Genomic DNA, 27,871 nt, shown 5'->3' with positions numbered 1-27,871 from the left:
GTCAGCTGAAGCCACGGGGGCCCCTGAGCAGACACCGAGCTTCACACTGGCCTGGAGACTGTGATGCCACCCACAAGGCCCAGGGTCAGTGTTTCCTCATTCCTGCAGATGGAGGGCTGCCGGTCCCGCTCGTTGAGACACAGCACACGCCTGAGATCAGAGGTCACCTGGCTTCAGTCAAGGGCGAGGGGAGGTGGGGCAACGCCAGCTGAGGGGCCCGTCTCCACTCAGCCCCCTCCGGGTCCTTCATGGCCCAGCTGCCCTTCCTGCACCTCCGTGTCTATTAGCAGCCCCTCTGTCACAGGGATGGGCTCCCAGGGCGTGTTCGGGTCACCCAGCCGGCCACACTGCTTACCCCGAGCTCTACATGGATGAGTCACTGGCCACCACGCCAATCCCACGAGAAAACCCATCTCTCTCTTAAGGATCAGAAGGGGGGGCTCAGAGGTGAAGTGACTTCTCCAACACCAGCAGGTGAGCGAGAAGTGCCGTGGGAACGAGAGACCATTACAAAGGCCCCCCCAAGCCGCCCGCAACACACACGCATTTCCTGCACCTCATGCGTTTCCTCTTTTCTTCTTGATTTTCGGTAAGCTCCACGCCCAATGTGGGGCTTGATCTCATGACCCCGAGATGAACACTCACGGTCCACCGATGGAGCCGGCCAGGGGGCCCAGGCGGTGCCTGTCTCTGCTCTCACAGCCCAGGACAGTCCTTGGGCTTGTGTCTCCTGAGCACCAGATCGGCCAAACTCGGCCACGTTCGGCACACCTGCTGGCAGGTTTCCAAACGCTGAGCGACTGGGCTTGGAGGAGCGGAGAGGACAGGCCCTCTGGCTTCCCAGCCGTCCCCTGGCCCCCACCCCACTGTCAAGACCGGTCGGTCCCCACCCCCACGAAAAAAGGCTGCTCAGAGGCCCTACGTGGTGGGGGGATGGGGGGGACTTAAGGTCTGGCGAGCCTGGGGCGTGGCTCCCACTTGCTTGCTCAGACAGTCTGCACCGGGGAAGGGCAGGTGCCCCGTAACAAACGATCGTGGATGAATGGACAAATTTAAGTCTTAATACAGCCTAGCTCAGTTCTGCACCTTTTTTGGGAATTTTGAAATCCAGGGTGCTCAGAAAACTGGAAGGTTTTCCTTATGTCTGGGGCAGACTCCTCTGGGCAGATGCAAATCTCTCCTTGACCCTTGCTGCCCATTTAGGGTAAACTTCCATTTGTGTTGTTGTAGGAACGGGGTTGGCAGGGAGCTTGGCTGTGTGGTGTTTCCAACGACCCCGTTGGTGGTGTCATGAAATATAAGATTCAGGTACTGTGTTACTTTTCTAAAATACATTCTTGATAAGTCTGACTTCTGAAAAACCAGGGGTACAGGGTTATGGGATACAAAATGGCGAGCCTATGCTTCGTTTCACAAACCCTATGGCACCCCTGGGTCAGGCCAGGAGACACCAGGATGAGGGGCCGTGGGCAGCGCTCTGAGACCACGGTGGCTCAGCTCCCTTCAGTGTTTCTGGGGAGGACCCTTCTTCCTCTGATCTTACAAAAGCCTAGCTTAGAAAGGGTCACATGAGTAAGGTCTGGGGTGGATTTGAGCCCGTTTCTGGCTGATTCCTAAGCCAGCCACTTTTACCACGAAGTGTTGTCCAGGAAATGCCCTTGAATAGCACGAAATTTGGCAAGCCAAAAGGCACAGCAAGTGTCCACCTCCCGCCTCCCACACCTGGCAAGGCCCTCATGGCTTCCTCTGAAAGGGGACAGAAACACATCGGAGGGGTTTTCACTGCAATGACGGGAAGAAGGTGCCACTCTGGGTAACTAGGTTCTGCTGCTCAGAAAGACTCTGGGGCCAGACAATCCCAAAACTCTGAAAGAGCAGCCTGCCGGGGTTCCCAGCCATTTATGGGGCGGCCCCCTCACACCGTGCCTTTCTTACAAAACGTGTTCCCACAAATTACTTAGCTGCAGGTTTTCCCGTCAAGAGGAAACTCTCCCTATTATTCTCGTACTTTCAAACATCAAACCCACCAGAGGGAGATTAGACAGTGTTCTTGGACTTACGTTGACCTCAATCTTACAATCGTCTTTTCTGCTATTTTTATCAGAATCCATTATTTTCACATTAATCCAATTAGCGTCCTGTTTACCAATGCCTCATTTTTACATTTGCGGCTTTGTCTGAAAGCTCAGGGACATGCTCCCCGCTCGATTCCTCCTCCCTCATTACTGCCAAATAATTGGTCCAGGAGCATCCCTGATCAAAAATTAAGAAGCCAGGAGCAAGTTGGGGCATGCCTTCCTCCGAAAGAAAAAAAAATGACGGGAGATGACTAATTAGGGGCTTTTGTGGGTGGTCAGGGGCAGCGGGAAGCAGAGAGCGCGAAGGGAAAGAGAGCCTGTGGTTCAGAGTGTCGCAGATCACAGCTGTTAGGCTAGGAGCTCCCTCCCATTTACATCCCAATGACAAGCAGCCGCTCTGTGGTTTGCGGAGCTGACCCTACATGGGCCCTGCACTCACCCTAGGTGCCCCCAGCACAAACTGTCCGGCCACCTGGGAAGCCACAGCCTCGGGTCTGTTTATTTAACCCTTTGCCCACCTTTCTAAATGGGGAATGCACCTTTCTCTCTTGTGGCCTTGCCAGTGCCAGCTGGTGAGGGCTGCTCCCTCTGCAGAAGGGACACCTGTCTCTGTGGCCAGCCCGCACTCTTCGGGCCTCTCTACCACACGTCACCTCCCAGGAGCCCAGGACCCACACAGCCCGGCTGAAGCCTGCACCAGAACCTGCAACAGAGAGACCCTGGGTCTTGCTCACATTGTGCAGAACAGTGGACAAAACAGCCCAGGAAAGTCACCTCGAAAATCCCAGGAAATGCGGCAGGCGGGGTGAGGGGGCATCCTCCCTGCCCATTTTAAAGGACCCAGTGCAAGCCCCCCTCCCCAAGAAGCTACCTGCCCAATTAGCCAAAGGCTTCCCCAGCTGCCTGCTCACCTCCCACCCCCAGGGCCTGGCACCTTGGAGAAGCAGGTGAGCAATTAGAGCCCCTTGCCCCCTCCCCACAGGCACCCAGGGCCACAGGGAGTGATTTCTCCAGCTGGCGCTGGGTGGGGATGGCAGGGACAGGAACTTGCCATATGCAGCCACACTGAGCAGGATCACAAAGGAGAGATGTCCCTGGCTACACAGGGTACCCAGCCCAGCCCTGCCCGCTTGGGTCCCTGAACCCTAGCCGGCGGCACTGGCAGGATGGGCAATGCCCAGGTGTTCAGTGCCTGCCTGGTGGAGGAGGCAGGAAGAGGCAGGAGTTCCTGGGCACTTTGTGTCTGCCCTCAGGTGTTCCGGTGTGTTCCCACGGCAACTCACAGGAGGGAAAGGCTAGGGCCTCCCTAGAGAGACAGGGCACAGTGCAGGGAGGGCACAGTGCAGGGAGGTGGGCGGGCCCACAACTCCCACACAGATGAAGAGCCTGGGGACTTGCCCCAGGCCTCAAGTGGCAGAGCCAGGGGCGGGATCTGGACTTTGAGGAGGGCTCTGCCTGCTGCGAGCTCTCCCAGGCATGCGGGGCGTGCTCGGCCAGCCACACCCCAATGGTGACGATGCAGGACTTCTGGCCCCCAGACTAGAGAAAAAAAGAAAGTTTTTGTTGTTTAAACCGCCCAGCCAGTGGTGAATTAGTTAAGGCCCCCAGGGAACTTAACACAGATACCAAAGTACTTAAGAAGCAAGTTTGTCATCTATTTCTGCAGTGATTCTCTCCGGTCAATTGACAAGTCCCCCGACAGGTCTAATAACTCATGATTTCAACTCGGTGACAAGCGCAAACGAAATTTTGAGATTTCTGCAGCGACGGTCATGGACAATGAAAATATTGGTGATTCCTCTTGGAGAAAAGGTCACAGGTGCTAAAATAGCGGCTTGTTGCCTGCATTCATACTTGGAGGGAATTCTGACATTCCCTTTGCAGTTAACACAAAGGAAGATGACATTTTCCCCACTCAAGTTTACAGCACCCCGAAATTCTACATTCTGGTGTAGAGGGTTCCCAGGACCAGGGTCGGGCGTGTCTCCCCGTCAGGCTGCCTGGTCCCGGCGGGAGCCCCCACTGGGGCACTCTGCAGCTTGTAACCCTGGACCAGTATGCATGCTGTTGAAGCCTCCCCCTCCCTTCTGTACATCAGCGCCTTCGCACCTACTTTGTGGGCTGCTGTGAGCCTAACAGGGAAGAAGCGTATGGATTTGGTGAAGTTCCCCACCGCCGGGAAAACGTGAGCTGTTTCAGAGGAGCTCAACCAACACTTGTTTGGCTTGTTTTTTTTTTTTTTTTTTTTTTTTTTTGTCTCTTTGGGTCTCTGATTTAGGGCAGCATGTCCCGGAAAAGAAAGCGCTTTTGATGAGCAAATCTGCTCGGCCAAGGAACACGGGCCAGAGAGTGGGCAGAGATGGGGGTGGGGCAACGGACAGACGGACGGATGGGAGGTTTATAACCACTGTGCTCATCTCTCGGAGCCGACTCGGCTATGACTTGTCTTTAACTTGAAGCCCAATGAGCAGAGCGAGCTTTTCTATAAACCAGAATCCATTTTCTTGTACAGAACACAGGAAGAAAAGATTTTCCAGGCGTCCTTAACTTACTTGAGAAGGCAAACTTTTCAAAGGAGACATTGTCGTGTGTTTTGGTTACACACAGGTAGATGCTGCTACAGACGTGTGTTCTGTCTGTTAAAGAACTCTGGGCAGACTGGATGCCCGTGGCAAGGGCAGATGATCACACAGTGTACCGGCTGGGCGTGGGGGGATGGGTCCTGCAATAAAGCTTTTCCCACCTAGAGAGGAGACCCCTAGCGTAGCAAGGGAGCTCGGTGTTACTTAACCACTCCTCTGTTTCTTTTTCCCTTTTTTGCTGTATGAAATTAAGTCATCAGAAAACGACATATTTTAAAATATTGACCCAGCACTCCCACAGAAATGCCCAAATTGGGAAATAAAGGTGTGCCCTCCCTCTTCATGGGGGCTGGGTAGCATAGACACACTTGGAAAATGCTTCTGCTTTTTTGTGCAAACCTGAAGTTCACTGTGTGTGCAATGGCTTTGTTCTCCCTTATTTTATTTCAGCAGCGACTTTCATGTAAGTATCTAGAGGATAAATTCCCCCTGAAACTGTGCCCCATGTGGGTGAACGTGCTGCTGCTACCCACCCACCAAGGACATGAACTCCCTTTTGGGTGTCAGAACCTCGGGGTGAATGTTTGCCTCTCTCCCTAAGTCTTCAGGCTCTCCACCTCCGTTTTAGCTGGGTCGTTAACATGTGTTCAATGTTATAACTCCATTCCTGGATGAGGGTGGGGCATACTCTATAAATAAATTCTGAACTGAGGCATCCTCACTACAGTGCCCCTGACAGGGGCCATCAGCTCCGCCCGAGCCCTGGGCAGATTCTTGCCTCAATGCCAGCCACTCCGTTCCCTTCATGGGGAGATCTGCTGGCCACCCCAGAGCTGCCCCCACCCCCAGGCTCCTGGCTCTCCCAACTCAGGATCAACAGCTATCACTTTTGGCCCAATTAGTGGACACAGGCATTACTTGTCAGTAGAGAAGAGGGGATTTGGACCAGAGGATTCTGCCTTCCACACCTACCTGCTTATCTTCTGTACCAGACTGGCTTTTTCATGAGCTACCCTTAAGAATTTAGAGACACTACCTTGTTCCCCATTGCCCTCACTGGAAGGACGGCGAGTAGGGTCTAAGCACTCTCTGGCCAATGCACAGGTACCAGGCGCCAGGCCAGCTCACCTGCGGCAGCCCCAACCAACCGATGACAGAGCAGGCACAACTCTGCAGCCTCATTTTTAAAAAAATTACATGCACAATCCATAAATTCGTATGTTGCAAAATTTCAAACATCCTGTCCTATTGTTCTCAATGCAATGCCTTTTTATGTTTTATGAATAGATCAAAAGATAGGTGGCTGAAGGTAACAGTCAACTCGAGTGGGACAATGCAATGTATTTCAGTTTACTTGTTTTCTTCCAAAGCTAATTATTAAGGCTAAACAAATAAACAGCAAAAATGACAGCAAACAAAACCAATTGTGCTAATGGTTCCCAAATGTCCAGTTATTTAATAAACAGACATAGTCCATTGGGATGGATTGACCATGCACTGACTCCCTGGTTCCTTGCTGGTTGACAATGGTCTACCTGTCACCCATTTATTTATGTAGACATGTGAATGCTTTCTGCATATCCACTTAGGGACCAGACAAAAATACAAGCTGAGTAAGAAGGTAATAATAGCTTCCTCCCTCCAAAGGCTGAAAGGACAGTGGCTGCAAGGCAAGGAGAAGGAGAGGGAGCCAGGAGGAGGAGCTGTTTCCCCCAGGGTGGGCTGGGGCCTGACTCTGCCTGTCCGCTCTCCACCTGGGACAGACTCAGCAGACAGCGGGGGCATCCCTGGCCAGCTCTGAACCACCCGGAGATGCCCCTCTGGAACCATCGCTCTTAGTAGCTGACTCCATGGATCTGGCTTGGTGGTCACGCCCAGTTCTGCTGGTCCAGGGGAGCACTAGGTCTCACTCAGCCTTGGGGAGTAGAGGAGTGACGCTGCTGCCTGGTTTGCAGGGCCCTCTCGGGTGCAGATGGAGTGGGCACCGGCGGGGAGGAGCTTGTCAGCGACCCGCACGTTCACCAACTTCCACCCGCACCTGCACCCTGCCCGAGCCTCTTCCCCATCGCCTTCCGAGCCTCCCCTCAAAAGCTGGGTAGAGGGGTCAGCTGGAGCAAGGCCCTCCGGGAATCCCAGCGAGGCTGTTCCTGGCCCCAGAGGCACTCTGGCAGGGCCCGGCATCTCTTGGCAGGCTGAACTCCGCCAGCTCCCTGCCACACGCGCACCGTCCCAGGAGCCGGAGACACCCCACCTCAACCTCTCTCACAGCGCCTGCACGCTTGCTCCCTCCTCGCAACCTCTAGCTTTGGAGCCCGTGCTCCCCCCTCCCGGCGCTTGCGCCCCCCTCCCGGCGCTTCCGCCCCCGGGCAGGCCGCGCCACGCTTAGGCCCCCGCGCGCAGGCTCGCTGCGCTTCCTACCTGGTGCGTTCGGGAGCCGGGAGGGGGGGCATCCACGCCGGAGCCGGCCGGGCGCTGGCCCCGTAGTGGGTGCACGGCGAGCGCGGGCTGCCCAGACGGGTTATATGGGCGCGGGGAGGGGAGGCTCCGCGGGCAGGGGCGGCCGCGGGCGTTAGCGCCTTGGGCCGCGGGCCGGGCGGGAAGGCAGCGCGGGCCGCTCGGCGCGGCGGGAGGAGCGCGGGCCGGGGTCCCGGGCGCGCTCTGCCCCGCCTCCTTCCCGCCGCCTTTTGGCGCGCTTCGCCCCCGCGGAGCCTGCTGGGCCGCCTACCCCGGCTGGACGCGGGCCGGGCGCCGGGGCGCTCCCGCCGAGGAGATGGGACGGCGACCCTCGGCCAGCTTGGGGGCGCGGGCAAGGGCGCGCGGGAGCGAGGGCGGGCAGAGAAGCAGACTCCGCGTCCCGACGCCTTGCTTTCCCTAGACGCCGCATTTTCCCGACACCCAAGGTTGTCCTCCCGCCCCCACCGGCGCTGTGTCCCTCCGTGCGCCGGGCGCTCAGACTCCAAGGAGCAGGGGAAGGGCCATCCTGGTCCGCGGAGCGTCCGCCCTAGCTGCAGGGAACAGGGGTGAGGGTCGCGGCCGCAAGGCCGGGGGGATTGGGTGGGGCCGTTTGCGCCGGGGTGGTTCCAGTGGGACCCGGAGGAGGGCGCGACGTCTACACTGTCATCGAGCCGAGGTTCTGGCCCCGGCCGGCATTGCAGATCGTGGGGACCCTCTGGGAGAGACTCTCTGGTTCCAGCCCACGATCTTCCTGGGCGGAGGTTGTGTCCCTTGGCCGCCAGGGAGTAACTGGTGACGCAAACACTCCCAGGTCGCTGCCCGCACCCTGCTCCCTCCCCTGGCCACCGCCTGCTGGCCCCGGGGGCCGGTTTCTGTTATGCATTCGCGCAGGTACGCGTGGGTGTCCACGGCGACACGTGGATTGTGCAGTTGGAATTGCTCTCTACGAGCAGAGACCCCCCTCAGGCCGAGTCTTCGGCCTGCTCCAGGCCGACATTGACATTTACTGCTCCAGGGGCCGGGACTCACGCGGGGCGGGGCTTCGGCCGCAGAACCGACGCGCAAGTCGCGTTTGGAGAGGCTCCCGGCGGCAGGCACCTGCTGTGCACTGCCTTCTGGTACTCATGCGACCCGTTATCTGCCTCCGAACCGCCGTCCCCCGGCTTTCGTGACCCTCGCGTCAGTGTCGCCTGTGGAACTGCGTGCGAGCCGGGCTGGTGCAGACCGGGTTTTCCCGCCGCAAGGGTCCGCATCTCACCTGGCGCGCCTGGCTCCCTTCTGCACACCTTTGCTGCTCACCTCCTGGTTTCGAGGCGCGGGGGCACAAAGACGAATCACATACACGGATTGATTTGGCCCGGGACAGAAAATGCTGGCACCGCCTACCCGGACGCGTACACGCATCCCCTACCGGTTCGTTGCAGGAAGTTGGCGGGCGTCCGCGGGGAGCAGGCCGGGGACTGTGCACCCCGAGGTGTGCTGAGGAGGCAGGCTGGGTCTGGGTTCCCAGAGGGAGGGTCGAGCGCGAGGGTCTGGGTCCGCGCGCCCGGGTAGGCTGCGGAGGCGCTGGCCAGGGCCTGGGGGAAGCCTTCGTCGGGGAAAGGGGACCGGGCTTCCCGGAGGGCGAGAGGACAAGGCACTCGCAGGAGAGCCAGCGAGGTGCGCTGCCCTGCGTGCCGAGGTTCCCGGCCCAGCTCGGCCTCTGCTCGGTCCCTCTCCTCTGCGAGGGTCCAAATGCAGACGGCGCGCGTGCGAAGAACCGGAGGGTGCCCGCGACCCACGGCCATGCGGAGTCAGCGTCCGAGCCATTCTCCCCAGATCTGGGTGGTACCAGAGGTGAGGCGAGGGCCTCGCTATAGGCAGGGTTGCCCAATGCAGCTTAAAAAAAAAAAAACAAAACAAAACAAAGAAAAACGAATGTGCACTTATACACCATGTATAAAATATAACATATGTATATTCAGTATTACATATTTATATACAAACGCATATTCTTGTGTAAATGTACTTACATATAAGCGTAATTACATAGAAGTATAAATATACATATAAATCTAAATGCAGTCACACGGGACGCCCATGTACATTTGAATTTCAGATAAGAGGGTACTTTTTTAGTATAGGTATGTCCCATGCAGTTTTGGGAACATTTATCCACAAAAATGACTCGTTGTCTGAACTTCAATTGGAGCGCGCGCGCTGCGTTTTTCTGGCAAACCCAACGGGAGAAGACCGCCTGGGCGGGAAGGAGCGCGGTGGCGCGTAACAGCGCGAACTACAAGCCCCACAATGCCGCGCGGCACCCGGGCCCTGATAGGCTGCGCCATGCTTCCGTCTTCGTCACTTCCGGCCGCGGAGGTAGCGGTTGCACCAGTCGTACCTGCCCTGACGTTCGCGGGGCCGGGGTCGGCGGCTGCCATGAACTTCTCTGAGGTGTTCAAGCTTTCCAGCCTGCTCTGCAAGTTTTCCCCGGACGGCAAATACCTGGTGAGCGGCCTCGGGGCTCGGGGGGAAGCAGCTCGGGGGTCCTCGGGTACGGGCCTCAACCCGGGGATCCGGGCGGATGCCTGGAACGGGAGCCCAGGGTCAGGGTACCGGGGCGGTGGTCCTGGTCAGTGGTCCCGGGAGGATGCCCGGAGCAGGGGCGCTGGGGCAGGGGACCCGGCAGTGGTCCCGGGCGGATGCCTGAAACAGGAGCCCAGGGTCAGGGGACCCAGGTAGATACCCGGAGCAGGGGCCCTGGGGCGGGGGACCCGGGCAGTGGTCCTGGGCAGTGGTCCTGGGAGGATGCCTGGAGCAGGGGCCGTAGGGCAGGGGACCTGGGCAGACATCCCGACCCAGGGCTCGGTGTAGGTGACCTGGGTGGATGCTAGAGCAGGGGTTTGGGGCAGGGGACCTGGGCAGGGGACTGGGGCAGATATCCTGAGCGGGCCTCTGCGCAGGTGACCTGGGTGAATATCTGGAGCAGGGACTCAGGGCAGAGGACTTGGGCGGATGCTCCAAGCAGGAGCCCCAGGAACCAGACTTGGGCAGGTGCCAGCCTCCATGCACCTCAGTTTCCATCTATCAGAGGCAGATAATGGCAATGCTGTCCTCACACATTTGAGGATACAGGGGTATCAGCTCATTGTTACTTTGACACGTGAAGGCAGATAGATGATTTTGTTGGCTGTAGTCTGGTGCAGTAGTGCAGCCTCTCTGTCTTTTCTGGCCCTCCTCACCTGTCTCTACCACGTGCCAAGTAAGTGATGCAAGTAATACCAATCCGTGTCCAGATAAAGGGAGCTGTCTGCACTGCTGCTGTTTATTTGAGCCGTTAGGACTTGAAAATATAACTCCTGTATAGGGGTGTTATTCTAAATCACATAAATTAGCATTCAGCTAAAAAATATATGTCTTCTGCTTTAAGTTCATCCCAGAAACCTTAGTATATTTGTCAGAGTGCTCCCCATAAATTAGGTTTTTAAAAATCATGTATGAAGGTCCCAGTAAATTATAGGAAGAAGGACTGTATTACTTTGCTTTCTTTTTGTTGCTCTTTTGGCTTCTACACTCTGGTGAAGATATTGCAAAGACACATGATTATAATGTTACTGGAATCACGTTCTTCAAAGGTCTATCCTGAATCCTGAAGAAAGTAGGTCTGTGTTGCCATTTTTAATATCTTGCAACAGATTTGACATGGTTTCACGAGTGTTGATACAGCCTTTCCATTTCATAAGGAGTTCGTTGTAACTGATCACAGAGCTACAGTTGACCCATGTTTGTTCTCCCCTCTCCTTTTGACAAGGAAAACTCACGAGGCCTTTTTAAGATGAAAGTTAATAGAACACAAACCAATAATCTAGTTTGATCTTGATAAGGACAAGAAGGAAGCAATTAATATTTAAAAATCAGTTCTTGATTTTTTTTTTTAAAGATTTTATTTATTTATTAGACAGAGATAGAGACAGCCAGCGAGAGAGGGAACACAAGCAGGGGGAGTGGGAGAGGAAGAAGCAGGCTCATAGCGGAGGAGCCTGATGTGGGGCTCGATCCCACAACGCCGGGATCACACCCTGAGCCGAAGGCAGATGCTTAACCACTGTGCCACCCAGGCGCCCCTAGTTCTTGATTTTTAAATTGTAATATAATCTACAGTCAGCAGATAAGTAAACTCAAATTATGTGCTTAGATATGGGTATTATTAACAACCATGGCCGTAAACTGTCTTCCAGAAAACAGTATTGACACTTGCACATTTTCCTAGTCAGTATTCAGAATAAGGCAGTGCAGCTGTAAGATAAACGTCCCTGCTTTTCCCTCCTGTGCGGGGAAAGCGTAGTCCTCATCCCACACATCTCCCTTGAGCCTCCAGGATACCAGTGGGGTGTCCTGCAACTCAGTTCTGGCACAATCTGCCTGGAGACCCACAGGTGGACAGTACCCACCCCATGCCAGATGCCAGCCGCAGGAGCAGGCCTTCAGGTTATCCACAGACTCACCAGGCTACAAGTTTCCACAGTGTCCTCTCAGGTTCGGTTAATCTGCCAGAGTGGCTCGCAGAACTCAGGGAAACACGGGCTTACATCTGCCGGTGTGCTGGAGCCTAGGCTAAGGGAGGCAGTGACCAGCCAGGTGATGGAGAGTTACATAGGACAAGGTCTCGGAGGGTCTCAGCTGCAGGAGCCTCTGTCCCCGTGGGGGTGGGGTGCATCACCTTCCCTTTGTCGGTGTGTTCACCAGCCTAGAAGCTCTACGACCCCCATACTGTTGGCATTTTACAGAGGATTTCTCACAATCAATTGTTAACTCCATTTCCAGCCCCTCTCCCCTCTCTCAAGGATGGGGTGTGGCTGAAAATTCCAAGCTTCTAATCACAGCTGGTATGTCTGGTGACCGGGAAACCTGCCTAGAGTTGCCTCTTTAGAACAAAAGATGCTCTTATATCACTCAGGAGGTTTCAAGGGCTTCAGGTGTCCTGTGCCAGGGCCCCAGGGGCAGAGACCAGTATGTATGTTCTGTTACCTGGAAGTAAGTGAGCATTTGCAAAGCATCCTTACGTCTCAGTGGTCCTTCTCAGCGAGGACCCCGAGACCTCCGTCCTCACTTCCTATGACTTGTCTGCAGGTGCTCCAAGAGCAGAGCCCTTGGTTAGTGACAGAAGAGCTCGTCCCACGCTGCTTCCTACTTGAGTTCTTAATGTGTAAGTGGGGAAGGAGTAGAAAATGACTCGAGTAGAGAGTTTTAACAGAATACTTTAACCTGGAACATAACAATTTCAGCTGTATCCCTGTGTGAACTTCTCTGCCGTTTGGAGTGGGTGATACAGTTGGTGAACATGAGGCCATCCACATAGAAGGCACGTCTGGAAGGAGAGAAGGAAATGGGATTCCTGGGCGGAGAGGAACTCAGATACTCGGAAGCCTCCTTCCTTTAGATTGCAGGCCATCAAGGGCTGTCTTTCCCCCTCCAGGCTTCTTGTGTCCAGTACCGGTTAGTGATCCGGGATGTGAACACCCTTCAGATTCTTCAGCTGTACACATGCCTGGACCAGATCCAGCACATCGAGTGGTCGGCGGACTCCCTGTTCATCCTGTGTGCCATGTACAAGCGGGGGCTGGTGCAGGTGCGCTGCCCGCAGGGCTCGGAGCCGGGAGGCCTCCCCAGAGTGTAGCCTGGACAGAATGCTCATGTTCTGTTGCCATCATAGTTTGGGGGGAGAAAAGGGCAATGTAGCTCGAAGCCAGTTTTCTCTTAAGATTATAATAGTTCTGATGGTTTAAGTACTTTCAAAATGAGAAAACACTTAGATATCCTTAATTTGTAACCAAATAGAATTCCATAACAGGAAGTGTTCACAGACAGCTGTGTAGCAACTTGGACATCATGGGTTTGGGAAGCAGTAGATATGGCTCTGAAGTCTCCCTGAAGGAGCTTGTAGGGCTGGCAAAGGGAATAAACTGAAACAGAACACAGTGAAGTCACACAGCCGTGTGGCTTTGTGCTGCAAGCAGGCCCCAGTCCCTCCTCATGAGAGATTTGGCAAGATCCCCCGTGTGGTGAGCTGTGTTCGGCGTGGTCCGTGTGCTGATCTGTCCCGGTTCTGCACTTGTGTGTGTTGCACATGCAGGTGTGGTCCTTGGAGCAGCCGGAGTGGCACTGCAGAATCGACGAGGGCTCGGCAGGGCTGGTGGCCTCGTGCTGGAGCCCGGACGGGCGCCACATTCTCAACACCACCGAGTTCCACGTAAGCGCGCGGGCCCACGTCGCGGATCCCTTCCTTCCGAAGTCGCATGGCAGCGGTAAAGTGGGTGAATCTTGGAGAAGGACGTGTGTCTTAAGTCAGAGTGCTATAATCACATCGTGTCATTACATAATCTTTTTGCCCACATTTAAAGAAAACTAAAGCAGATTTTTAAAAAATTCTTCAGTTACATTTTTAAGGATTTAAGCAGTTCCTTCACTTTGACAGTAGAAGGTGAGCTTCACTGTGAGCGAGCTTCCGTGTTTTCCTGCAGCCGCCTCACCTGTGACCATCAGTGGCTGCTTCGTCCTTCCCTCCCCCGGGCCACTGGCACCAGCCGGGGCTCCACAGACAGAGACGGGTATTTGAAATCTGGTCATAAATCCTGGGATAATATAAATGTGCCTCATAAATGTGTAAAATTAGGGAATTTTGTAGAAGGTGTTAGGGTAGGAGGTCTTTGGTGTCGGCAGAGTTTGTCTCAAATGTAGAAAAATGCATGAACCCCTTCAGTGATGTGATCTTCGAGAGGCTGTTATAAGCCAGTGTTTGGGTCTGAAGCCGCTGAGGGCCGTCTCAGGTCTGGGCTCCCAGTCGGCCAGTGCACGCATGTGGCAAGGGAGCCCTGAGGATGCGGAGTGACCCTGTGGGATGTCGTCCAGTGTTTCCAGTCTTCTCCCCGTCGGCATCGTCTGGGATAAGGTTTGTATCCAGTTGTGCAGGGATGGCTGCTTCCGACGGCCGCGTGACTCCCATAGCTTCCGCTTCAGTTTGAAAACCCGCTTTAAATGTGGCGTCTGCTGGTGCAGGCTGTCGGACGGTGGGCAGGACACAATGGGCACTTGGTTTCCCTGTGGTGCACATGTTGGCCTTTTCAAGATGCTAACAGCGTGAAGCTCTCAGATACGGTGATTGGAGCTATATATGTGGCCTCGCCTGACAGTCTTCATGAGTAGAGTTCTTGGGGCCAGAACCCAGTCTCCAGATGGGCACGTTCCGTGGACTCCCTGTCTCCTGCACACCCATGTGATGAAGACATTGTGGGCCCTTTGGACAAGGTTCCAGGCATGTAAGAAGGGAAGCCCGGTGTGTGCACACACACACCCACACATGCACACACAAACGTACACACTGCTGTTTGGCCCTTGTTTAAAGTTTCTGTACGTGGACTCATACTCTGTGTTCTGTGGTGGTTCTGTTCCCCTTGGTGGTTTTCAGCTTGTCAACACGGAAGCTATGGCTCCTTCTTCCATCCCTCCTCGGAGAAATCATGCCACTGTGCTACTGCTGGGCACTCGAGGGACCCATGTTGCTGAGCGTCTGTTGTGCCTGACCTGTCTCAGGTGTAACCTGGGGGGTTGCCTGGTCAGGGTAGATGGCATTCACCTTTCCAGAGTATTTGTGTCAGGGTTTAAAATGATTGCCAGTCCCGTAGAGCTATAGTGCTGTTGCATTTTGGTTTTAATTTTCATTTCTCTATTAGTGAGGTCAAGTGCTTTCGTATCTTGTTTTAAATACCTACACACTCTCACACTTCATTTAAATATGTGATTCAGGGTGATGTGGAGTCATAATGGTGTGTGGGGTGAGGTAGGGATCAGTTTTTATCTTTCCCCAACAGTGTTTATCAAGAACTGAATTTCTTTACATTTACAGAACATTTCTGACTTTTTTGAAAAAAATTTTATAGATTTTATTTATTTGAGAGAGAGCAAGCACGAGTGAGGGGAGGGCAGAGGGGGAGGGCAGAGGGAGAGGGAGAGAGAATCCCAAGCAGACTCCCGCACTAAGCACAGAGCCCATCCTGGGGCTCGATCCCATGACCCTGAGATCATGACCTGAGCTGAAACCAAGAGTCGGATACTCAACCGACTGAGCCACAAGGTGCCCTGAACATTTTTGACTTTTTACCCTATTCGGTTGTTGGTCTGTCAATGTGCCAGCTGCACACTGTTTAGGTCCCTGGGGTTTATAGCGTGTGAGCATCTGATGGGACTGGTCCGTCTTCGTTGCCTTCGTTCTGTCGGTTGTTTTGAACGTACTTGTGAGGCTGTGTTACTAGCTGCACTCAGTGAGGACCGTTGTGTCGTCATGATGCATTGCGTTCTTCTGGTCCGGGCTCTCGTGCTGTGTTTTTCAGTCCTATTACTTTCCACTTCTCCGTGTCCTTGTAAACAGTTTATAGGTGCCTCAAAAAAATAAACTCGCAGACTTTCTCTTACATACCCACAAAGCCGGTTAACTATCCTGGTAAACGGTACCACCCAGCCCTTGAGGTGCCTGTGCAGTGGGAACAGGGACACCCCGTCCGCCCCCACGCTGGTCCTAGCAGCCACGTTCTCTATCAGCAGGACTGCGGCTGTCACTTGGGCGTCTGTCACTCGACTCCCTGCTGTCGTCGAGGGGATTGCGGGTGGTTCCTGGTAGTGGGGTGCCACCGTGCCGCATGGAGATGGGCATTTGCTTTCCGCCCGCCCTTGGACACGGGCTGTTTCCCGTGTGTGCTGTGAAGAGCAGAGCTGCTGCGAACACGCACATGGGAGTCTGTCTGCGCACGTCTCCTCGCTCTCGGGGAGCCCCCGGGGCTGGGATGCCGGGCGGTGCCCGCGAACCTTTCAGGAGGCTCCGACTGGCCTCTCCCGTGCCCTGCGTCCCAGCCACCGGCAGGAGAGCTCAGCTGCTGACGCTCACTGCCACGCGTCATTCTGCATTTCTGCCGTGAGTCTGTGCCGTGTCGTGCTGTCTCCTTGTGGTTTTGATTTGTGTTTCCTCGTGACTAAGGTTGTTAGATGTCCTTCAGGTGCTCGTTACTGTATGACTTTTGTCCGCATCCCCTGTCGTTTCTTATCGGGTTGTTTGTCGCACCGTCGCTCGGTTGTGCAGCTTCCTGTGATCTACTCTGGGTGCAAGTCCTTTGTCGGACGGTGTTTGGCAGGTGTTTTCTGCTGCTCGGCTGCTTGCTTTCTCATTTATTTAACTGCTTCCTTTAAGAGCAGAAGTGAGTAACAGAGTCTAACAGATCCATTATTTTTCTTTTATGTTTAGTGCACTTAGTATCTAAAGGAATCCCCACCCAACCCAAGATCAAAAAGAGTTTATTCTGTTTTCTCCTAGAAGTTTTATGGTTTGGGCCGCTAAGTTAGACGTATGACCTGTTTTGAATTTATATCTTTTCCAGTTGCACGTTTTGTCAAAAATCAGTTGGCCGTGTGTGTGCGGGTCTGTTTCTGGACCCTGTTGGTCCATTGCTCTGTTAGCCTGGCTTCATGCGAACAGCACGTTCTGGTTATTGTACCCAAGTCGTCGTGAGTTTTCCCGTGTCGTCCTCGTGCACAGTCAGCTGCTGGACACTCCTCGCGTAGTGAACTTCCATATCGGCCAATGGAAAGGGCATGGAGATGGTTTTCAGAAACAAAACTAGGAATTGGGCTTAAGACATTCTGGCTATTCACTTTTAGGCTCTGAAGGGATCTAGGGGGTTGTAGACCCTCAGTATTAGATGCAAGTGTAGACGGGTGTTTGGACGCTTGTGTGTTGTGATGGAGAGGCCCATGTCCTGTCTGAGGGCTTTTCCTGGGGACACATGGCCGTGTGCATGCCGCCAAGCGCTCGGGTGGGAAAGGAGAGGACAAGCGGCTGAGGGCGGCACTGTGGTCACCCCCAGAAGCCCTGTGCGGCAGCAGCCGTGCATGCGGGTGGTCCCGCCGCCACGTCCTGCTCACCCGTGTGCTGAGACGGAGAAGGAAGCGGGTCGACCTCACTTGGTGCTGGGGACCCCCGGCGTCCCGTCCAGCGTTCCCACATGAGCTCTCGGACTGTGGAGCTTCTGCGGGTCTGTTCCAACGGGAAGATCGCCCTTACTTTGAAGTTTCAAACTAAAATGCACTTATGTCCGATCTCGTGTTGCTCACCTGATAGTTACGGTGACAACCAAATACTCCGAGCATGCGGTTTAACAACAGTAAACTCAGAGGAAACATCCCTGGAACTACGACTGTTTTTAATTCTGCAGTAAACTGTTACTCGGGTCACTGAGTGGGACGCGGTGGGAGACTTAAAGCGGTCTTTGGAAAACTGCTAAATGTGCGCTGTTTTCTTTCCCCTTCTGCTCGACAGCTGCGGATAACTGTGTGGTCCTTGTGCACAAAGTCTGTGTCTTACATCAAGTACCCCAAAGCCTGTCAGCAGGGTGAGTCGGCCAAAGCTGATTGGAAAACCACTTCTGTGTAGTTCTGGTTCGGAGGGAGGGGGGCGCCTTCATAATCGCAGAGACTTTATGGGCAGAAGCAGCCTCAGCAGTGTATCCGTGCATAGCCAGCCATTTTCTCTGCACCCAGACCCGCTGATGTTTCGTCTGTGACTTCCCACGTGTGTGTCTAGAGGGCAGGGACTCCCCTTTCAAGATAGAACCAAAGGGCCACAAAGAAGCAGGGTTTGCGTGCAGTCCCCTTCCCTCTGTCATAGGGTTGGGCTCAGGTCCCTTCAGTTCATGCCTCTCCTGGGACCCCCCCCCCCCCCCCCGCCCAGTTCTGAACTTCAAGCCTCTAGGCCTCCTGGCGGCCAGCCCCGCGGTCTCCATGCCCAGGAGAGTGCAGTCGGGTGGCCTCCGGAAGGCTATGTGCGTGGGCCGCCGGGAGCTAGCGGGCACCGGGTCCTGAATGTGCAGTGATGTGTCTTTCATTTAATAAGCAGAATGAAGCCTTATATAATTTGAATATTTTTCCGCTTTTTCTGTTGTCATTAGCAACCTGGAACTTGAATGTGAATGAAATGCAGTTGCACATTTTTTGTCCTTATGACTTGAGTCTCAGCATCTCTCGACGGCATACACATTTCCTGAGTGAGAGCAACAGTGTCTGTGTGTTCTTCCAGCTCATGAAGTGTGAGATGCGGTCCAGGGCTTTTTGAGCTCATACAGACCTGGAAAATTAACATGTGCAACTGAAGTATTTCCAGATTCTTACCGTAAATTTACTTTTTCCAGGTAATTAAATTCAAAAGTAAAAATAAGTGTAATGACAAGCTGACTTTAAAAACCAGCAGAGTCCCCGACGATGTATTTTCTAAGTATGTGACAATCCGTCGGGTGTCAAGTAAGGAGTAAGCTGCATTTTTCAGTAACATTCTGCGGCTCTTTGGGGCTCCAGCCGTGGTCTGCGGGGGTACACGGAGCAGCCCAGCCAGGCGGTAGAGCCAGGACCACGTCACCGCCTGTGGGTCCCTGGGTGCTTGCGCTCGGCTCTCCTGTGGGCCGTGTGCGCCCGTCCCTTCCTGCGCCCGTCCCTTCCTGCGACAGTCCCTTCCTGCCACCTCCGCTTCTCATCCCTCCTTGAACGTGTGATTTCTCCTCGGCCCTGGACAGCAGGCCCTTTTCCTCTCGGCAGGGATTACCTTCACCCGGGACGGCCGCTACATGGCGCTGGCAGAGCGGCGGGACTGCAAGGACCATGTGAGCGTCTTCGTCTGCAGCGACTGGCAGCTCCTGCGGGTAGGAGGTGCTCAGTGACCCTCTGGGTGGGGGTGGCTGACACATGGGCTCCTGGCGGCTCCAGGGCCCCTTTGGGAGAGTGTGCAGCAGTGCGATGTCCTCTCTCCAGAGCGGGGTGGAGAATGGGCCCGTCCGCCGGGCGGTGGGTGTGATGTGCCATCGTTTCGAGCCGTTTTCCTTTCGTTAGTGCAGTGGGGTTTGCACGTGCATTGCTGTATGAGGAGGAGGAGTGCCTGCTCTGGGCAAGATGCCAGGGTGCCAGGGTGCTGAGCAGCCAGGGCGCAGAGCCCTCGCCCGGCCGGGCTTACATCTGTGGGAGGGCAGGTGCAGAGAAGCTTCCGGCATGAGAACGCCCGTTCCATCAGAGCACCGAGGCCTCATCAACTGGGCATGGAGTGTCCTGGCACGACCTTGCCTGCGTTGGCCTTCCAGGAGTGAGGCTGAGCCAGGCGGGAAGAGGAGGGAGAGGGGCGCGTGGGGCGGGCAGCATGGGGGGCTGTGCTGGGTCCCGTCCTGCCTGGTGGGCTCCAGCCATGTGCTGGCCAGCTTGGGACCTCCTCGGTGCTCAGGCAGGATTTTAATTGCAGAAGGACAGAACTGTAGATATTTTTGTCCATTTCTGTATAAGGAAATTAAATACTAAATGTGTTAAATGAAAAAATCAGTTATAAGTTGTGCATCTGTTTAAGGAAACACTTTCAAATTTAATCTGTTTCTCCCTCTTACCTTTGGAAGCACTTCGATACAGAGACCCAGGACCTCGCAGGGATTGAGTGGGCCCCAAATGGCTGTGTGCTGGCAGTGTGGGACACCTGTCTGGAGGTATAGAAAGTCACCAGGTAGACCCTTTGTGTTTTAAGTGCTTTGACCTGTATTTACCTGATGCTTTGGGAATGTGGTGGCTCGGTTAGCTTCCTGGGCTCTGATGCCGAGCAGAAGTCCTTTGACCAGAAAGTCTTATGTTTGTGGCCAAGGTCCCCACTGTCACCTCCGCAGGAGGCCTGTCTTCCCTCCCAACTTCCCACTCACTGTCTGAGTCCCGCTGGCAGATGCCTGCGTCCCTCCCGCGCTCAGGTCAGTGTGAGTTTCAGCAGCCGTGGTGTCCCCTCCAGTACAAGGTCCTGCTCTACTCCTTGGATGGCCGGCTCTTGTCTGCCTACTGTGCGTACGAGTGGTCCCTGGGTGTCAAGTCTGTGGCCTGGAGCCCCAGCAGCCAGTTCCTGGCGGTTGGAAGCTATGACGGGAAGGTGAGGACAGAGCAGCGCACGGGGTGACACCGAGGGCACGGCGCAGACGGGGCCTCACGCGCACTTTCTCTCCTTAGGTGCGCATTCTTAATCATGTGACTTGGAAAATGATCACAGAGTTTGGGCATCCAGCAACCGTTAATAATCCCAAAATAGTAAGTCTGGAATGCATGCTGCCATCTGAGCAATATTTGGGGAAGGGAGGCAGAAAAATACTGCTTTTTCACTTTACGTTCTTGTGATGTAGGTACTTACATCACTAGAAACTTCTGTCATTGTCACATTTCAGAGGATTGGAAGCAGTGTCCTTGCCCTGTCCTCCCCCCTCCCCCAAATGTCTTAGATCTGCCCCTGCTTCCGGCACAGTAACCAGGGTCTCCTGCTTGCAAGCACTGAGCATCTGGGGCTGGAGAACCAGACCAGAGAAGTACAGAGTGGGTGTCCCTGGGGCAGGCAGGGACAGGCAGCCTGCTGAGGGATCATGGGGTCGGACGCCAGGAAGAAGTGATACAGGATCTGAGGGAGAAGCAGTTCGGGCAGGGGGGATAGGAAGTGCAAAGGTCCTGAGGCAGGCGCTGGGAACAGGGGCAGCACAGCAGGAAACAGACTCAGCCTTGGGGAGCTTGTGCACAGATGAGAAACATGAGTAGACGGGAGGAAGGCCGGCAGGCGTAAGGCTGCAGGTACCATGTCGAAGGGAAAGGGAGGAGAGGTACCTGGGGAAGTCAGATTCAGGCGGAGGTCCTGAGGAGGGACCGGGCTGGAGGCCTGGCCGGAGGTGCAGGTGAGCGAAACCGTGGTTGTGGGAGGCCAAGTCCAAGCAGGTCGGCCATCCAGGCCTGGAAGGGTGTGCTGCAGACCCTTCCAGCCTGCAGCCCCAGCGCCCTCTAAAGCTGGAGGGCAGGCGGGGGCTCCCTCACCTCCTTGGGCCTGCCAGGCTTCAGGCCACAGATGCCCCCTTGCTCCCTGGCCTGTGTCTGTTACCTGCCACCTGGGAACTGCCCGTGTGCACTGGCCGAGCGGCCGGCTGCGTGATGCAGGCTTACATGCAGCTGGCACTTGCCGCCAGCACAGCCTGAGGGTGCTGAGAACGCCACAGGGAGTGGGTGTGGCTGGGCCAGTGTCTCTGTCCTGTCACCAGGAATGGCACGCCTTGCCGTGAGGTCAGGCGTCACCATTACCAGGTGCTGTCACCGCCTCTGCTCCCACCCATCCTGAACGGGGCGGTCGCGGGACTGTCATGTGTTCCAGGTTGTGTATAAGGAAGCCGAGAAGAATCCACGGCTGGCGCTGGGCCGCCTTGCCTTTCCCCCGCCCAGAGCAGCGGCCGGCCCAGCCTCCACCACGGAGAGCAAATGTGAGTAGCAGAGGGCAGGGGTCATTCACTTGTTTTCCTTTTCTTTTTTATGAGAGAGTCCCATTTGTCCAGGTGGAGTTCAGGTGTTCTTTGTTTTTTTTTTAAGATTTTATTGGTTTGTGAGAGAAAGAGTGGGCACTGCTTGTGAGCACCCAAGCAGGGGGAGGGGCAGAGGGAGAAGCAGACTCCCTGCTGAGCAGGGACCCTGAGATTATGATCTGAGTCGAAGGCAGACGATTAATTAATCGACTGAGCCACCCAGGTGCCCCAGACATTTGGTTTTTTTAGGTACATTTTCCCTTTTTTGTAACACCTCCCAGCCAGCGCCCCTTCACCCACGGATCAGTGGAGCAGGGGGAAATGTTTGCTGATTGCATCTAAGCGCTGGAAATCCAAATTTGGCAGCTGGTGCTCTGAGGGTGGTTTCTTTAATGAATGGTAAGGTGCCCTCCAGTAAGCCAGGAAGGGGTAGGAGCAGTCAGCCAAGGGCCCGGCCTGGAGCTGCGGAGCTGATGGGGGTCCCGGTCGTGGGGTCCTGGGCAGGTGGCTGAGCTTCAGGCCTGGCTTTGGTACAGCGGGCGTAGCGAGGGCGTCACGCAGGCTTCAGGAGAGAGGGGGCGCTGTGCGCGGCCCACCTCTGGGATCAGTAAGCACCCCCATGGGGCGGGCGGGCCAGAGCGAGCACACCTGCCTACCTGGCCTTCATCATCCTCTTACGACCTTTTGCTGCTGGTTTTATAATGTTTTTTGAGACTTTTTTGTAGAGCAGTTTTAGGGTTACAGCAAAATCGAGGGGAACGCATAGAGTTCCCACACGCCCCTGCCCCGCGTGTGCGGGCACCTCCACTCCGCGGACCCCGCTGCGGGTGCGCTTGCTACATGAACGCGGGACACGGCTCCTAGTGCCAGGGCCCGTGAAGCCCGTTTCGTAGGAGTTTGCTCCACGCATTAACATGATGTCGTGGTTCCCCGTGAGGAGGGCAGGGAGGCGTCACAGCGGCGTCTAGATGTGTGCACGCGCCGTGGCCACATTGCAGCGTCCCCTCTTCAATGTTCTAGACGAGATCGCCTCGGCACCAGTTTCCTTACAGACTTTGAAGCCCATTGCTGACAGAGCAAACCCGAAAATCGGCATAGGGGCGCTGGCCTTCAGTCCGGACAACTACTTCCTGGCGACGAGAAACGGTCAGTGGCTGCGGGCCCATGCTGGGTCCTCTCACGGTTTCCTTTGGTGCCCAGGCATTCAGACCGTATGAGGAGAAACCCAGGTAACAGGCTTCTCAGCATGCTGTGTGCTCCCATCTGGTGCTGGGACCTTGTGCCCACGGAAGCTTCTGGAGGCACAGGCCTTGTCTGGCAGAGCAGCGGCTGGTTGGCCACTGTGCCTCAGTGTCCCGCCTGCCGCCGGCCTCTTCATTTGGGAAAGAACAGGGTCCAGGTACCACCAGGGCGTGGGCCTGTTCTGGTCAGAAGGGTGTTTACAGTTTCTAAGGGCTGGAGAAACAGGCGTCACGCATGCCCGTGGCCCGTGAGCCTTGGCGGGATGGGGGGGGCGTGCCCTGTCAAGATGCTGGAGCAGCAGTGCCCACGGGTCCCTGGCCTGCCCTGCACCGTGAGGAACCGGGGTGCTGCCCACATCTCCCCCCCTCAGACAGTGTCCCGAACGCCGTCTGGATCTGGGACGTACAGAAGCTGAGACTGTTCGTGGTGCTGGAGCAGCTGTCCCCGGTGCGCTCCTTCCAGTGGGACCCGCAGCAGCCCCGGCTGGCCATCTGCACGGGGGGCGGCAAGGTGTACCTGTGGTCGCCGGCGGGCTGCGTGTCGGTGCAGGTGCCCGGGGAAGGTGAGCGCTGTGTCGTGTGCTCCTCGGCCAGCCGTAGGCAGGACCCTGGCAGACGAGTGCACCCTGGCTCATTTGTGTTACTGCCTCGGGTGTGAAGTGACAGACACCATCAGTATCTTTGGGTGAACGTCACGCCAGTCCCCAGTGTGCACACCTGGCACAGGCCCACTGCTCTCAGCTTCTGGGGGATGTAAGAAGGCCCGCCCGAGCTGGCATTTGGGCTGTAGCTGGGTCTCTCCAGATGTGTCCTCTGCCCTCAGGGGTATGGGGCTGTGCTCACCCTTTAACCCTCTGGCCACCTGTCTTTCTCCAGGTGACTTTCAGGTGCTTTCTCTGTGCTGGCATTTCAGCGGGGACTCCCTGGCCCTTCTCAGTAAGGACCACTTCTGTCTATGTTTCCTGGAGACCGAAGAGAGGGTTGGCACCGCCTTTGGACGGCCTGGTGACCACACATAGGACCTGTGTGTATCCAGGCCCGGGTGAGGCCAAGGCAGGACACCCGGCACGTGCCGGCTGCAGAGAAGGGACGGGCTTCTCTGGGGAGTTGCTCCAGCCACGGTGGCCCAGAACAAATGATTTGCTGTTATTTTTCTATAGCATTTTTGTAAATATGTATGGTATGAAACTACTTTTTATTTAAAATAAATATTTGCGAATGCGTAAAGCGGTTGAAGTTTGTGTTCGTGAAGGTTTGGGTCATGGGAAGGACTACTACTGGTTTGTTTCGGGTGTCGGGTTCACTGCGTGACAGAAAGTAACGCACCCCGATTCTCCCTCACACAGACATCTTGTTCTCTGGAGCCGCCAAACGCCGTCCCTGGATGTTTCCGGAGAACGGGCCTGGGCTTCACGTGGGCTGTGTTCTGGAGTGCGGGGAGGGGAGCCCCGAGCAGCGCGAGGGCAGCGCCACACGGAGGGGGTCGGGGAGTGCAGGTCCCAGGGCCGCCGGGTCCAGCGGCTCTACGGGGGTCCGCCTCTCAATTCGGGTGCTGCCGACGGCGGCCAGGACTGGGAAGCACCGGTGTGGGGTGCCACACCGGACTCGTCATCCTGGCTGAGGCCAGTCTGCACACCGCTGTCTGGGGTCTCTGAGAGAACTGTGCCGGGACAGGAACTCGTTAGGGTCCCGCATGTGCACAGCAAGTCGGCAGGTTTACAAAGCTACAAAGAAGGAACGACATCCGTTCGGTTGTAAATGTCTTTACTATGAGACCAAAAGCGAAGGCTCAAGACGCAGGCGGTGTGGCGGCAGCCTTTCGATGTGGACAAGCTGCTGCGCTGGGTCACATCCATGCCAACTACAGCTACGCCAGAGTTGTCAACACGGAGGAAGAAACCAGAGCCGGCACTGCAAGCTGGGAACAAACGCTCCCTGCCGAGCCAGCAAGCCGAGGACGCGCGGGCGCGTCAGTGGGCGGCGAGCTCCCGGTCCCACACGGACATGCTCCGCGGCCGCCACGGCTCAGGCGTGCTGGGCAACACGGGCAGCCCCGGGTCTGCGTGCGCGCTGCGGTCACCAAGCCGGGGGTTAGCAGCATAGGAGATGAGACTCTAAACGGTCCCTCTTTAAAAGCAAACTAAGCAATTCCCATTTTAAATATGAATCTGAGAATACAAACCTAGACTAGGCCTAGTTGTCAAATTGTTTGCAAAGAACTATCAAGGTGACTCTCAAATTAATGAATTGTCTAAAAATGACTTCCTGCAAACTTCTGGGCCTGGGAAAGATGCCAGAGGTATGAACACAATACAATTTTAGAAAAAGTGTGACTTAAGGTCAAACATATATTTACACAAAAGCAGCTGTCCATTCAGGAGCTGACGAGGCCGACTCGTTTAGTTCAGCAGTCTGGCTTGTTTTGCATTTAGCTTTAAAAAAATGGATTAAATTTCAAAATACAAAATTTGACACTAAGTACAAAGGTATTTGCAACTGCAGGCACTGGGGTTTAGGGACCCCCCGGATGGAACACTCTACACAGCTGATGCGCTTGCGGGAGGCTCTAGTGGGACCACACGTTTATTAACATGCTAGAGTGCTGGGGGCACTGGGAGGGACCACGAGAAGCCAAATGGAGACACTCCAGGAAAAACACGGGAACAGGTTCTAGGAGATGGAATACCGGCCAAGACGGGCAGCTAGATTCACTTTGCTTTTTGTCTGCAGCTCCTATTACCAGATGTCCAAGATTCAGCTGAAGTATAGAATTCATTTAACTATTTTCATCGCGCTCAGATCCCTAAAGGTTAACAGCCCCGACCCTGCCCAGGGGCAGCAGAGTTGGCCTGTATGATGCCCTGAGTCCCCAGGTCTGCCTGTGGGCAGCGTCTAGAAGCCTATTTTGCCTCTGGTCATGGAATAACCCAATTTAGCCTCGTTGTTAATGAAGGACATCAATCCCACGTAGGTCTCAATGAGGAGGGGACGCTCCAAGACCAGTACACCGTTGGCTTGTCCCGGCAAAGGACTCTCTTTCTGGGCTTTTTTGACAGCTTGGATTAACATAGCTTTGAAGCTTTCCAACTTTAAAGAAAGAGAAAACATGTTGCCCATCAGTGATTTACACCAGGAAACCTCACCCGTTTCTGCGCCAGCCCCCATCGCTGCCCTCGGATGAGATGCCTTTCCAGCCACATCCTGGTAGACCCCAGCTCACCTTCTCGACATGGCTCTCTGGACAAGTCAGACCCTGGCCCTGTGCTCAGGGGCACAGAGCCTTGCCCTCCGCAGGTCTGAGCATGCTGCCGTAGGGACCTCCCTAATCCCCCCACCCCCACCAGGCTAGTGAAGCAGGCCGAAGTGCACGGCCGGCAAGTGGGGCCCAACTATGTCCTCCCCGCTGGCCCCAGGGCGTCCTCTCCTGGTTGCAAGCCCTAGCACAGACTGCCCAGAGCCCTGCTGGGCCCTTCTCCAAGGCGATCGTGGCTGCAAGGGGCCGTGTGATAGAGCTACACTGACAGGAGCCACTAGCCACATGGGGCTATCTAAACATAAGCTAACTAAAACTTGGAAAATGAAGAAGTTTGTTTCCTCCGTTTTACTAGAACAGTTAAGGTACCCCACAGCCACATGCGGCCACCGTGGTGCGCAGGCCAGGCCTAGAACATCACCATCACAGCGGGGCAGCGCGCTTCTTATGGTCTTACTTGGCACAGAGAGGCTGTCTTCTCATCTGCACCGGCCATCGGATGCTCTATGAACGTGGCATAGGGCACGTTGGTGGACCAGGGGTTCCATCTGTTTATGAAGGAAGGGCGGCTCTGTTTGTCCCACTGAATGCGAATCCCAAAACCTTCTCGCCTACAAAGAAGAAGCGAAGACTTCACACGGCAGGCCACAGCGCCCCCGGGCAGCCCCATCAGGTTTGGGGGGTGACGTTAGGAAGCTGCTCCGCGGCCACAGACAAGACCAGCAGAGGAGAACTTGTGGACTCTAAGAGTGACGGCAGTCTCCAGTCAGCACACACCAAGCACTCTGAAAACGACAGACTGAGCGTGTGGTGTTAAGCCAACCATCTTTACACAAGTATTGCGGAGTAACCAGCGTAACGGGCAGTGGGAAGTCTGTGGGTGGGCTAACACGGATGACGCGTTTGCAACTTTCGGTCTTTGGTCCCGGACTTCTCGCTGCGAGCTGGCACTCCTGACACGCGTAGCGTCCAGTCCCCGATCAAGTCTCCTCAGCAAAACTCTACCCAGACTGCCAGAGTCACTCAACCAGACCAAAGTCTGGGCTCCTCATACTGCACAATACTCCCTCCGCAAGTTGGCCGTTAAATGTTCTCATGTTTAACTTTCAGAGACATCTGCAAATTGAAGTAACACACTGCCTTTTTTTCTGTTAAAATTCAAGTAGAGCAGAGCTTGACGGGGCCCCGTGCAATCCTTTCCTAGCCAGAGGTCAAAGGCTGAGTTTGGCCCTCATCTTAAGAATGCCACGTCAGGTCTGCCTGCACAGACCTCAAGTTCGTTTTTCCACAAGCCTAAGCGCTTTCTTTTTGTGCCAGAATTCCTCTTAACGCACCTGCTGCCCGGAAGTCTCTCGCTTCTATCGATCTGAGGCTGAGGCTTTTATGTTTCCGCATAATGGCAGACCCAAGACAACCAGGGGGCTGGTTTGGGAAGGACTGACTGCAGGCCCTGGTACAGGGCTCGCTGTTGAACGGACTTACTTGTTGAGCGATTTCGGGGGAAACTGGAACTCTCCGCAGGAGATGGTGTCCACCGCATTTAAGGCGATGCGGACCACCTGCTGGCACTGAAGGCTGATGAAGTCGTACTTGCAGATGAGAAGCGCCTGGTCTGTGATGAGCACCAGCCGCTCCTTCTCGTTGTTCCAGTGGTCAACCCTGTCCGCACACGACATGAGTCACCCGGAGCGCCCCGCGCACAGGCCACCCGGCCGGTCCCCGCGCCCCCGCGCGCCCCGCTCACTCGGTCAGCAGCCACACGCCCTGGATGTCACCGTCCTCCACCGGCCGCACCACCACGCCGATCTCCTCCACCGCCTGCTCGATGGTGCCGGGCTGCACGGTCGGAGGCGGGGGTCACTCTCCGGAGCCCCCCAGCCCCTCCCGGCGGCCCCCCGCCGGCCCA

At 55.5% G+C, this 27,871-nt stretch overlaps 3 protein-coding genes across 10 annotated transcripts in view; 1 reads left to right on the top strand and 2 right to left on the bottom strand.

The window, feature by feature from the left end:
* TP73 (tumor protein p73) overlaps nt 1–8,500 on the bottom strand; it is a 63,739-nt gene extending 55,239 nt beyond the window's left edge. For 2 of the 4 annotated variants that reach the window (XM_034671105.1, XM_034671111.1), the window contains exon 1: nt 8,373–8,500. The gene's annotated coding sequence lies outside the window, so the exon portion shown is untranslated. Of the gene's footprint in view, nt 1–7,078; nt 7,216–8,143 lie in introns of those variants that run through there. The other 2 variants (XM_034671108.1, XM_034671106.1) reach the window with 2 other exon arrangements.
* Nucleotides 8,479–23,939, top strand: WRAP73 (WD repeat containing, antisense to TP73). Of its 5 annotated transcripts, none has more exons than XM_011225263.3 (12): nt 8,479–9,601; nt 12,570–12,722; nt 13,227–13,343; nt 17,457–17,529; nt 18,725–18,828; nt 19,564–19,650; nt 19,941–20,075; nt 20,153–20,230; nt 21,327–21,432; nt 22,492–22,617; nt 23,084–23,275; nt 23,589–23,939. In XM_011225263.3, exons 1-12 carry the CDS (start codon nt 9,404–9,406, stop codon nt 23,729–23,731), a joined length of 1,512 nt encoding a protein of 503 aa, XP_011223565.2. In that variant the 5' UTR covers nt 8,479–9,403; the 3' UTR covers nt 23,732–23,939. The 5 variants fall into 5 exon arrangements, with proteins under 5 accessions (XP_011223565.2, XP_034527003.1, XP_034527004.1 ...); XM_034671112.1 differs by having other exon boundaries at nt 13,227–13,403; XM_034671113.1 differs by lacking the exon at nt 23,084–23,275 and having other exon boundaries at nt 13,227–13,403.
* Nucleotides 23,940–24,459: 520 nt separating this feature from the next.
* On the bottom strand, nt 24,460–27,822 carry TPRG1L (tumor protein p63 regulated 1 like; the record flags this gene model as incomplete). Its single annotated transcript, XM_011225265.2, has 4 exons — nt 24,460–25,799; nt 26,423–26,576; nt 27,448–27,624; nt 27,710–27,822. Coding segments are annotated over 4 exons (639 nt in total), but the record flags the coding sequence as incomplete, so codon positions are not given.
* Between the last annotated feature and the right edge of the window lie 49 nt (nt 27,823–27,871).

This window comes from Ailuropoda melanoleuca, chromosome 11, assembly GCF_002007445.2.
Source record: "Ailuropoda melanoleuca isolate Jingjing chromosome 11, ASM200744v2, whole genome shotgun sequence".
Lineage (NCBI taxonomy): Eukaryota > Metazoa > Chordata > Mammalia > Carnivora > Ursidae > Ailuropoda > Ailuropoda melanoleuca.
Note: the sequence above shows the minus strand (reverse complement) of the source record. Positions and strands in the feature narration are given on the sequence as shown.